Raw genomic sequence first — 12,266 nt, forward strand, 5'->3', positions numbered from 1 at the left:
TAATTATACCTCATCACATAATCATCCAAAGACAGTACTTTCAAATTGTGTACTGTGATTAGCTATCTAATTAAACATTCGAGTCATAAAATTAGCAATTATTCATATGTTCTGGCAGCCAATAATGAGAAGAACACATTATTAGTAATCAAGTTTTTTTTTACATCTGTAACATGTTTTCAGAATGCAGTTATGTAATAATAAGGAAATCCCTTGGTCTTAAAATTCAAACTCATTGCAACTGTGGATTTGCAGGAAGCAGTGAGTCTAGTAATCAAGACAGACATATTAAGAATAAAGCTGGTCTAATCTCACTAATCCCTCGTTTAGTCCTTATAGAGAAAGGTTGGACGAAACATGACCCTAAAGTTCATTAATATGCGCAGTAAAATCCAGTGTACGTCAGTTTCCGCATTAAATACATGTTTGCAGAGACAGTGTCACAAAATAGCACAATTTCTAACCCTTAAAACTGTACTCAGAATTATTTCATTCAAAGTTATACTATAGCACATTAGCATTGTTATGTATGTAAAGATATGTATTCCTGTTGCATGGTTAAAATACGTTGTACAAGTACATTACCACTTTGTCTTTGTCTTCAAGACAAAAAAACCTCAAAGAATTGTTACAAATTAAAGGCATCCAAGCAATCATCATCATTTCATACTTGAAGCATTTGAAATAGCCCCAGAACAAGCTACTTGAGCCCTTTATTATTGGCAAGAAAATAGCTAGAAGCAGCCTATGATACAAAGCAAGACCGTTTTCCTGTCAGTGATTGCATTTTTGCCTCACAGATATCAGTAAGCTATAGGACAGGGTTGATTCAACTTGATACATTGTACATTAAAAAAAATGACCAGAAAATTGAGTTTGAAAATCCAGTTCTACTGCCCTACAATTGCTTTGGGTGCCTTTACGATGAGTACAGAAAAACTTCCAAAAATAGTTTCATCAGGTTGGTAAAGCCTAGGATATACTATCATATAGGGATTTTCTTTTAGACAACCAGTATTGTCTCACCTTGCTTACTTTGGCTACATATAATGGCGAGAAGCAGAACTCCAGTCAGAAGCTCTGAGAAGATGTCTGATAGACACAGAAATGTCAGCAAGGGGAGACAATACTGGTTGTGTAAAGGAAAACCCCAATATCCAAGAAGATTCAGAAGAAGGTGATGTGATGATCCTTGAGGAGTTTCTTCCTTGCGCGGTTCTCCAGGTTGAAGAGGGGGTCGTGAGGAGAGGGCACCCCCTGCAGACCCCCCCTCCCCAGCCCTCGCAGCTGGAAAAACGTCTCCTGGGACAGACTGCGACTCCCGTACACACCCGCAGACTGGCTCCTGTAACAATCAATCAATCAATCGATCAATCAATCAGTTCAGTTCATCTATTATAAGGTGATGCCATAAAGTGTCACTACATTTTCGTGTCTCATATGACCGAGGACTCGAATTTGAGTTGAATTTTATTCAAATTTGACTGCCAACCACGCTGCGACTACTGCTGACCTACTCAAAGTCACCAGCCAAAAAGTCCTCAACCATGGCCCAACATCCTGTCCACACACAAATGTTTTGAAACATTCGGTTGGGCAGCTGACCTCTCTGAATACCAGCCAACCACAGCTGACCTTGCTCCTAACCTACTCCTAACCATGGTTGGGGGAGTTCAGATAGTATATAGAGGCTACATTAGGCTATGTTTGTTAGGGGCTTCAAATGTGTGTTAGGGACGTCAAGTTGGGAGAACTGAGCCTGTAAATTTTACACCAGTCAAACAAGTACACTGTTATCATCTCTTTCCCACATTGCAGATGTACAACAACATAATTGCAGTATACTATGCACGTGAAAAAACCCACACATTTATTGAGATAATTAGGGGTGACCAGGTGTGCTTTACTGATTATTTTCAAGCCGTGGAAAAGGTTTCATTAGAATTTCAGTATGGCTACATATAAAAGTATCACGCTTCACCTTAGTTAAGATTGACTGCTTTACCTTTACATAACCTGTACGGCAACAACATGTTATCAACCTGTAGGATAACAATAGGGTGGAACACAATATAAAGATCACCTATGGGATGAACCATTGTCAACAATGCACTCATGTTTAGGCCTAGTTCATTGTTACTGGTAACAATCTTTGGTAACAATAAACCACTACAGACATTGGGACAATAAGGGTGTCTATAGGGAAGTGTTATTATGACTGTGACGACAATCACACCTTATGTTGAAGTCTAGACCTAATACTTCCTTCAGGTATTACCTACACAGTAAAACTCTTTGATGTGTTAACGGGGGACTTCATATAGGACGTCACGCATGTTTTAGACACGACGCCACAATTGTCGGTTAGGAAACGACAGATTTCCTGTGTTTTGTGCACCGCTATCGTCGTCAAACTGATGATTATCTTCCACATGGGTGAATCTTTTAACGAGAGGAAGTCAGATAATGTTTGTTAAACCAGCGCGCCGCCTGTACTCCCAACTGAGTACGCTCGGTTACGTTTCAGGGGTGGTTGACGTTGAGAAAGGTCATAATTATGTCCTTGTGGATTTCAATTAATGCGGTAACACGGCTGCGCATCGTTACAGCGAGGCAGGCAGGCACGGAAGCTGCATCCCGATCGGAAAATGATCTATCGCCGAAACGCTCCAATTTCAACGAGAATACAAAGTGGTTTCCGCGCTAGCTTAGCGGTGCTGATTAGTGCCTCGTGTTCAGATTTTCAATTAAGTTGTTGGTTCTCAGATTTTTGCAGAAAAAATATGAAGCAGCAGGGCAAAAAAAAAGAGTCCTAGGCATCCTATGATAGCCCAAAATGTTACAATAGGAGCCATGAAGTCAACATACCAGGCTAGGTGAACTTTTAATCAAAGCACTGCATTGTTTGATGGAATAATACAGTAGTGACAACTAGTAAGACAGGGACTTTCCTCAACTGTTCGGGCCAAAATATGAGCATTTTTTTAGTTAATTCAGAGCCTGAAACCTTTTTTTCCCTGCAAATCAGAGAAAATCAATTTGAAGTGGGCAAATCCAAGAACCACTTTATAAGATTGGTGTGGCCTGGAGGTACCCTGTGTGGAAGCGTTAATTGATGGGGACATAGTCACTGACAATAACGCTGAAGACAGGCTTAGTGACAGCAAAACTGTGCGACATTGTGCAGATGGGGGCTCATATGGATGGTGAATATCACCCGGCAAATACGACCCCGTCTTAATTGCGTGATATATACAGTGAAGGGCAACTACTCCGATAATCAGGTTCTGTGTCCCTTCAAATTAACAAGCTTAGAATTAATCTGACGTTTATGGTTCAGCAGCACGACCTGCAGATGTTACAGAATGATGGGTGATCTGAGGACACTGGTTTAGGCAAATGGCCAAGTACTAGTAAATGGGACTTAACAAGAACTCTTGTCATAGTACGATGCAAAACTTTATATTCCAACACAAAGGATACATGAGGATAAAACTTTCAATGACCACTGTCGCCTTCATCAGGATATTTAATGACAAATCACTTCTGAACGTATACTCTCCTGTTATGCAAAGGCTTGCAACCTTTCCAAGATGAAATAATGAATTTCGTGATGTCTTTTTGTGACTGGTTGAACCCATGTGTCACTGTCAACTATTACTGTTGGCCCAATAAATGTGACTTAACAAGAACTTGTTATAGTACGACACTGAACTTTATTTTCTAACACAAAGGATACAAAGGATAAAATTTTCAACGACCACTGTTGCCTTCATCAGGATAATTAATGACTAGTCACTAAAATATGTTCTCTGTTTATCCTCTTAGTAATGGTGATGTTTCCAACATACCCATAGATTCATGAGTAGTAGTAGTAGATTCATGAGGCTGAATATAAAACCTTGTCACAACCTGTCCTGTTCTGTGTAACATGAAGAAGATGAGAAGACTCCACTCATCATCTTCATGTTACACAAACCAGGTCTGAAGACTTCATCACTCCCCTGACAGACATGTCCCCCTACCCACCCCATGGGACACAAACAAAGTTGGTTAATCTAGAAAGTTTAGCCATAAATTATCCACCTCTGAGATTCAACATCCCAATTACTAGCTAGGATTGAGTGCTAAACCATTGAATCAAGTGTGCATAACTATCATCAAGAAAAAATACAAATCAGAAACACCAGCAAAAACTCCAGGCAAAGTATGGATACATTTTGTAGTTTTTGATGGTCGGTAAGTCACTGAATAATGAAACTCTTTTCACACAACCAAGAGGTTTATTCAACCGACATTTCAGTGACTGTCTGTCACCTGCCCCAGGGTAATTCTGACTGGTTCACATTAGTATTTATTTGTAGCTTTGTTGTTTATTTGATACTGACCTGACCAGGACATCATTGAGTGTGTCAGACTGTTGGAACTCCTGGTGGATGAACTGTGCCGTGTTACAGAACAACACATCAGGCGCTAACACTGGCTCCTGTAGGTTACCTGGGAACGGGGAGGGGGGCAGGAGTTAGGAACTACAGACATGTCACTCTGTTACAGAACAACACATCAGATGCTATCACCGGCTCCTGGAGGTTACCTGGGAGGGGGGAGGGGGGCAGGAGTTAGGAACTACAGGCATGTCACTCTGTGTTACAGAACAGCACGTCAGGTGCTAACACTGGCTCCTGTAAGTTACCTGGGAAGGGGGAGGGGGGCAGGAGTTAGGATCTACAGACATGTCACTCTGTGTTACAGAACAACACATCAGGCGCTAACACTGGCTCCTGTAGGTTACCTGGGAAGGGGGGAGGGGGCAGAAGTTAGGAACTGGAGGTCTATCTTTGGTTATGTAAGTACTTCTATACAGTTAAGGAAAGTCTTGCACATTAAGAGACAGCTGTCACAAGTATTGAACACATTTTCTTATTGTAATAAGTAACTATATATATTGTCAAGAACACTTTTAACAGACATAACACTACATCAGTCTTTTCCACCATACATGTAGTTGTTATCAGCAGCGCAAAGTCACAAGTAAAATCATTCTTTATCTTCCTTAATAGCCAGATAAATGGTTTAAGCCGAGGCCTACCTTTCAGCAATCTGTCAAACCCATCAAAGTGCAGAAAGTTGTATCCCTCCTCTGTAGCCTGAAACAGATAGATAATTTTATACAAATTATTGAAATGTCAAACTTACAACTGAGTAGTAATGATGTCCTAAATGTTCAACCTAATATGCCTGCTTCCTAACCCCACAACCAACACAAATTTGGTGACAAATCGTCTATTGCTACTAAGTTTAACATAGACAGATGAGATTTACATACAAATTTTGAAAACCTACATCACACTAAATGAGATTACATAGCCAACCAAAGGAATATGGTAGCAATGTTTTAGTTGTTAACACATCAGCACTGGTAAGTACCTACCCCAGAGTTGGTCGGGAAAGCCACTTCTTTCAGCTGTGCCTCCAACTCACCTAACTGTGTCACTGATGTCTTCCACTACAGACAAAAGGCAGGGGAGTCAAACACAAATCTGCGGCTTAATTGTCCAGTATGGTTGCATGTATGTTATTGTTTGTTAAAATGTAAGATTAAAACTGTACAGTAATATCAGGCTAGAGATTCCTATCTAGTACAGTCAGTGGTAGAAGAGATCCCAATATTGGAGTCTCTGTCGACAGAAATTCTGATCAGGATCTCTGCTGATAGCATTGCCGATTTTACCATCAGACTTGTCAGAGATCCCAATTTGACTCTGTAAATTTCAAGCTATTTGCTTAAAAGACAGTCAGAACTTTTTACCTTTGATTCATGTCACTTTAGATCAATGGATTGGCTTGAAATTTAGGATTTGTAAATGGAAACTGGAAACCATTCTATCACAATAACAGCATTCTCTGTCGACAAAGACTCTGATCTCCACTTGTAGAATCACCAACTCTACTGGATCAAGCCTCTACCCTGACATCTATACATACCAGGCCTTGCATTGTAGGCAGGTCATTCTGACAGTTTCTCTCTATCAACATGAGCAGCACCATGTGTGAGTGGCCCTGTATGTACAGCCCCGCGTTCACCAGGCCTGGGAGCTTAGTGTCTGCACAAGATGTCTTCCTCCTTGTTACGTCTTCAGCCTCATTGTCTTCTCCTTCAAGTGTATCAGAAGCATTCGGGCATCCTTGTTGTAACTTATCCTCTGCTGCCACAGTGGGAGTCAAATTTTGGTCACTTGATGATTGCGGCACAGAGAGATGGCTTGTATTGGGAGAATCTACACTGCTGGGGTCATTGAACTCATTCGACCCCATGACCTCTGAAGACTCTTGTTCTAGGACAGTGCCACCATTTTGCCTTTCAGGGGTCAAGTCTGGAAGGGTGGGGGTCACTTCTGTTTCTCTCAGTTCTGACTCAACTGTGTCATCACTTGTTTCTGCTGTGTTTGGAGTTTTCTGACTTGTGATGCCATCAGTTTCTTGTTGTCTGTTACAGATTCTTTCATCAGTACCGTTGAAGATTTGAGAAGTGATCACATCTGCATTTTGCAAGGAGTCTGCATGCTTTAAGTTTGAGACATCGTCCAGCCCTTCCATACACAGTTCTTCTGATTCGTGAACATCTTCTGACATGACCTCAACAGAAGAATTTGCATTGTTTGCTGTATTTGTAAGTTCACTGAAAGCATCCAAACCCTCCGCATTCTTATACTTTGCAACAGATTCTGAATCTATAACATCTTTCTCATCTACTGAAACAGTTTCATCAGGCACTTCTCTCGAATCTGTTATACTGCATTTCTCCAACTCTGATGCAATGTCTGTGCCTCTTTCATTGGAATGATCGTTGCATAGAGACTTCTGATTGAAGTCATCTTGGTTTGAATTCTCTGAAACTTTCGACAAATCAGACTCTTCCTTGCAAACACCTGTTGGTTTCCCTGAGTTAGCGTCCCTTTCTTGTGCACCTGTACTGCTGACATCATCAAAACTGGGGTGGGGCTGGTCTGGCAAAAGCTGTTGAGAATCGTCTTTATCAACAACATCACCCTGAGTGGCAGACATGTTGTCAGGACTGTTTCTCATATTGTTATCCTCCTTTTCCAGTCTTAAAGAGTCAGTTCTCTCCTCACTGACAGAAGATTGTTCTGATTCCTCAGTACCATTTGCCCTCCCAGGCTCCACGTCAGACAACATTTTGTCACTAGAACTTTGAGTTTCTTCTGTTGCAAACTGCACTTTAGGTAGCTGCACATCAGGTGATCTAACCTGATTGTCGTTGCTGAGACTGTTACCATGCTGTGAGACAGGCAAATCAGGATCCTCTTCTTTCAGAACCAGCATGGAGCTGTCCTCATCAATTCCACCATGTTCTCTTTCGTCTGCAAGTTCTGCTGAAGACATGGAGATCTTTCCTTCATAGCTGTCTAATGCTCCAATGTTGCTGCCACTCTTAACGCTGGTCCCTGACTGCGACGAATCTCTTCTTGAACTTGTATTCGATGCAACTCTATCATCCTCTACTGTTCCACTCAACACAGAGTCTGTTCCTCCTGCATGTCCACTCAAAACTGTGTCAGCCTCAGTGCTTATTGTTTCTCCCAAAGATTCAGTGCTGGTATGGCTTGACTGCTTGTCCTCCTTGTCTACGATAGAATCAGTAAGACGAAACGGCGGGGATATGAAATTTTGCTCTCTGGAGATCTCCCCCTCCGCTTCACACCCGTCTCCAATTCCACGGAGACGCAAGCTCTGCGCACTCTCCCCCGAGGCTGTTCTGTTTACTCTCCTCCCCCCTCCTGGGGACTGGAAGGAGGAGACTTGGGTGTGCCTCTGTCTTGTGGGGAAGAGTTTCTGAGAGTGGTTACTGAAGGAACGGTACTCCTTCTTAGTGAGGTACACCGACAGGATTCGCACTCCAAATGGGAGACTGAAGCCTGAAAAAAGAGAAGGAAAAGTTACCCCGACTAGTTGACCAGTGTTAATAATAAGTAGGAGCTGGTTTAACAACTTTCAATTTACAGCATAAACTTTGTAGCACTAGTAGGACAGCAACTGGTAGCTTTTAGACACTTAATGTCCAAAAGAATGTTGTGCTTATTTTGAGTTTCCCTTCAATTTTGTTATGTGTGCCTTCTGGCAGCACTTTGTTATGAGTCACACAATATCACCAGATTCTACAATGACGTACCTGTTTCCACCTCATTTGCTGGATGCTGTGTAAAGAAAACAGAGAATAAAGTTAATAAACATTCCAAAAGTTCTACAAGGAATCACATATAAAAGTAGTCTAGTACCAGTACAACAAATATGAAAATGTTTACTTCTGATTGAAAATGATAGAAGTCAATTTGAAATCTTACATTGCTCTGGTTGGCCCTGATGAGGAGAAGTCTAGACGTCAGCTCGGGAGAAAGTTGGGTGCACAAAACCTTGCTGTCATACAGGAGACAGCCAGCGAGGACCCCTGGCTTCCTCTGGCAGGACTGCAGGATGTGAGAAGCTCTCAGGAACAGCACACCAGCAGACTACAGGGGTAAAACAACAGTTTTCTTTGAACATGTTTTCCCTCCATGCACAATGCATATACCTGACTCTGATCTCTTTTGAGATGGCAGAATTGTATTCTATGGCCTATACAGAATGTGAGCTGCTCACACAAGGGAAATAAACCTTTGACCATATTTCACAGGCAGAGTTTTTCAATGTATGACTATGACTGAATCTGTATCTGACCTTTGGCAAAGGCACAGAAGGAATGACATCAAAGATAGCCGGTACCACCCTGCTGTAGTGTTTGATATACGGCAGGTAACACTCCCAAATCTGCTCCATGGCAAGTAGGAAAGGCTGCTTTTCTCCTCCACATTTCTGAAAAAAATACGACAAGACGTTTACATTTTTTCTGATATATTTTCATACACTGTGCTAGATGTAAACAGTAATGTCAAAATATGTCAGGCAGTAATCTATATACTTTTGATATCATTCAGAAAACCAAGACATAGGTTCATATCAGCCAAGGCCATTAAAGGACATTTACAAATGACAAAAAAAAGACAAAAAAAAATGTTACATTTACATTATATCAGCCAACATGAATTTCTGGCTTCTAGTTTTGGATTTTGAAGAGAAACATATCAACCTTTAGGACTGCATCCAATGACCCGTGGTAGAAGGCGAATATTCTGTACAAGTTGTCCAGTTGTTTCACCACAGCAGCATTTGGGAGGTCAGCACTGGCTCCTAAAGCCTGACAGACAAACATGAAACAAAACATACACATAGTGTTGAGCTTCAATATTCTATAGCACAGGAAGACATTTAAAATGTTTCAGACTCTGAAATTGAGAAAGAAAACAAATATTGTGTACAGAGACTGACTAAATCATGCTCCTAGCAGCTGGCTCACTGGTCAGTTGCCGGGGAGAGGGTCAATCAACCCTAGCCAGCATGAGATTGTGTAAACAAGGGTTATCATGTACTAGTACACAAATACTCCTATCCTTTGCCTGAGATGGTATTTCCTGCTCTTCTTGTATAACCACCCCTTGGCATAACACACCAGCTTTGTGGGCATGCAGTGCAGCGGCAGTTGGCTATATTACACCGAACAACTTGTTACACCTGACCTTGTTATACTTAACATCAAACTCTAAACATTGTTTTAAGCTACTAGTATATAGTGATTGATGCCCCTACTGTACTGGGTGGCAGTAAGTTCCACTTTATGATAGTTTTAGGAAAAAATGAGTTTTTGAACACCTTAATCCTTGGTTGAAAACTCTAGTTTTATTTATTTACCAGAGTGAATCTTCCTGTATGCCTCACTGCGATCTTGCACTTCTGTAAGTGAAAGACAGAGGGCGCCGCTCCAGAGATGACCTCGAGGCAGCGCACCATCCCCATGAGCTGGCCACACAGGGCACACTGGGAGTTCAGTGGTGTCTGTAAATAAAACAAAGCAATAGAAACAAATCAAGAAAGGTGTGGTAAAGAAAACACTGCACATAAATGTTGTATCAACCAACAGGTGACAATGAGGGATTCTGGTTTCTGACAAATATATATCACTAAATCTACACATATACATAAAGCAGAAACACCTTCAATGATCTATACAAAATTGGTCTATATTAATTTCATTAAAAGATTAACAGATATTAGACACCAGTCACACCACTGCTACATTTTCTATACCTTAATGAATGAGGGAGTCCAAACAATGATTTATGCTTATAACATATTGTAGACTGTAGAGTACTAAATTCAGGATGGCACCAAAAATTTCACCACATTGTTATAAATTACATGCATGCAAGCCCCTGTTAGGCCACACCGATTTAATTTTATGGATGACATCCTCTGAAGACCCCCTAACTAGTGTGCGCGGGCGAATAAAAAAAATTCCGGCCAAAAATAAAAATGCTACTGAACCACAGGAATGCAAAGCTGGTATTGTGAATTCCCGACAGTACATAGCGACGTATACGACAAGCCGGCACATGCTGGCTTTTTGCGGCATTTATGAATCGGTACTATACTTATGTACTGAGTTCTTGAGTCGTGGAGCTTCGAATTCGATAGCTTGGGTGCTCGGCTCCGTTTTGTCGTACTAGCATGGACTACCCAGGCCTAGAGCCAGGCCAGAGCCTCGGTGGAGGTGATCTTTTTTTTTTTTTTTGAGGGTGACAGGCGAAAATCAATGCGCGCGCGGATGTCATCCATAAAATTAAGACGGTGTGGCCTTATAAGTCTTTAATGAACACTTACAGCTTTGGGATGGTAGAACATAATGGCATCCACCAGGTCATCACCCTCTTCTACCAGCGCACTGTGGTCATACACGAAGAATGGAAGTTCTTCCATGGCCATGCTGAAACACAAGTCTGGACCTTACAACATTTGTAACAACTAAATACTAACACATCTGTAAGTCAGAAGGTCTACATGTGTGTATGGTAACTAAGATTAAGTGAAATAAGAGTAAAATAAACTGAAAATAGTGTAACCTATGGTTTTTGAATGAACAAGAACAAAAAGTCAAGAAGAATAAAAACATGTTGATTGGACAAAGCATTTCGGTGAGAAACTGTTTTTAATTGTATGTGACATATATGTGTATCAGGACATAATGTGTATCAGGACATAATGTGTATCATCAGGTATCATCTGACAACCAACATTTCAGCACCGTGGCTTTCAGAATGGTTGTTGAGTTGGATCAACTTACAGCCAATGAGTTGATTCTGAGTGTTCAGGCCATTTATATTTCTATCTACATCTACACAATACTGGCTACAAACTTCCTGTATCACCAAGGAGGTTATATAAACAACGTCCTTGAACTTTCTGTGTTGTTTTAGCTTCAATCCAAAGTCCACTTAGACTATTTCTTAAAATTATATCTAGTGATTAAGAAATCAGATACCCTTTATGTGCCAGTTCACAAGTATGTGAGAATGATTGTATCAAGGAAGGCCCTGACACATTTTACACTTCAAATGGTATTTATAGTAATTATGCCCTCAGGATCACAAGATTTAGCACTGACGTCACCATGCGCACGTGCGCAACCTTCCCCATGGGACTAAACAAAAACAATTAAATTTTAGAGAAAAATAAACATGTGAAATTACCCTGGATGTAATGACGTCACAGGATGTGCGAAATCATGTGTTGTTTATGACAACCAAGGATGTTCCAATCAGAAACTTCCTTGGGAAAACTATTTCATAACAGAGTAACTTACTGTCGCTAGTTGATCTTGTACTGGTCAGCAATTCTCAGTTCCTTACGTCGCTACCTTATGGTCACATTTACACAGCTAATGCCAAGGTGAGTGTATTCTAGTAGGCGTTTTTTCGACATAAGTACACACGGCCTCGTCCAAGGTCTGCTAAGCAGAAGTATTTGTTTTTCTGAAAAAGGGGAGTGACTAGGGGGTTCGAAGTTCGTGCCATAAATATCTTAAACAAAGCAAAATTCAAAGATATTGTGGAGTTACATCTACTTACCTGACTTCCCTGTATCTCTAAAACTACTTCAAAGTAAGTCTGGGTCCAACAACATCTCATATAATCCAAATTAGCGGATGGAAAGTTGGAAAAAAACAAAATTTCCCTTGCCCCGTCGCCATCTTGCTAACCTTTGACCTATACGTAACTATTTTTCAAGAAAACGTAAAAAAGGGATACAAACCCTTCAATCTCAGGATTTTGATTATAATAACATCTTATAAATTTGGCTTAACTTCGATAAAATTG

General features: G+C 40.9%; 1 protein-coding gene across 1 annotated transcript; it reads right to left on the reverse strand.

Moving 5' to 3' along the window:
• Window positions 1-1,153: 1,153 nt before the first annotated feature.
• On the reverse strand, window positions 1,154-12,186 carry LOC109466667. The gene is made up of 12 exons (XM_019764405.1): window positions 12,018-12,186; window positions 10,774-10,876; window positions 9,805-9,948; window positions 9,146-9,253; window positions 8,737-8,871; window positions 8,364-8,528; window positions 8,192-8,216; window positions 5,986-7,937; window positions 5,432-5,506; window positions 5,090-5,147; window positions 4,389-4,497; window positions 1,154-1,345 (listed from the first exon to the last, which is right to left on the reverse strand). The coding sequence occupies exons 2-12, from the start codon at window positions 10,873-10,875 to the stop codon at window positions 1,168-1,170; spliced, it is 3,051 nt and encodes a 1,016-aa protein (XP_019619964.1). The 5' UTR covers window position 10,876; window positions 12,018-12,186; the 3' UTR covers window positions 1,154-1,167.
• Between the last annotated feature and the right edge of the window lie 80 nt (window positions 12,187-12,266).

This window comes from Branchiostoma belcheri, unplaced genomic scaffold (assembly GCF_001625305.1).
Source record: "Branchiostoma belcheri isolate BF01 breed outbred unplaced genomic scaffold, Haploidv18h27 scaffold1, whole genome shotgun sequence".
NCBI classification, from domain to species: Eukaryota; Metazoa; Chordata; class Leptocardii; order Amphioxiformes; family Branchiostomatidae; genus Branchiostoma; species Branchiostoma belcheri.

Bases quoted from the DNA above. Each gene is read 5' to 3' on its own strand.
- LOC109466667 (XM_019764405.1), bottom strand. From the start codon at position 10,875: ATGGCCATGGAAGAACTTCCATTCTTCGTGTATGACCACAGTGCGCTG. The intron at 8,872-9,145 runs GTTGATATGTTT...TATTTTTTTCAG, and splicing joins CATTGGATGCAGTCCTAAAG to AAATGTGGAGGAGAAAAGCA. The intron at 5,507-5,985 runs GTATGTATAGAT...TTTTGTCTGTAG, and splicing joins TGCCTACAATGCAAGGCCTG to TGGAAGACATCAGTGACACA.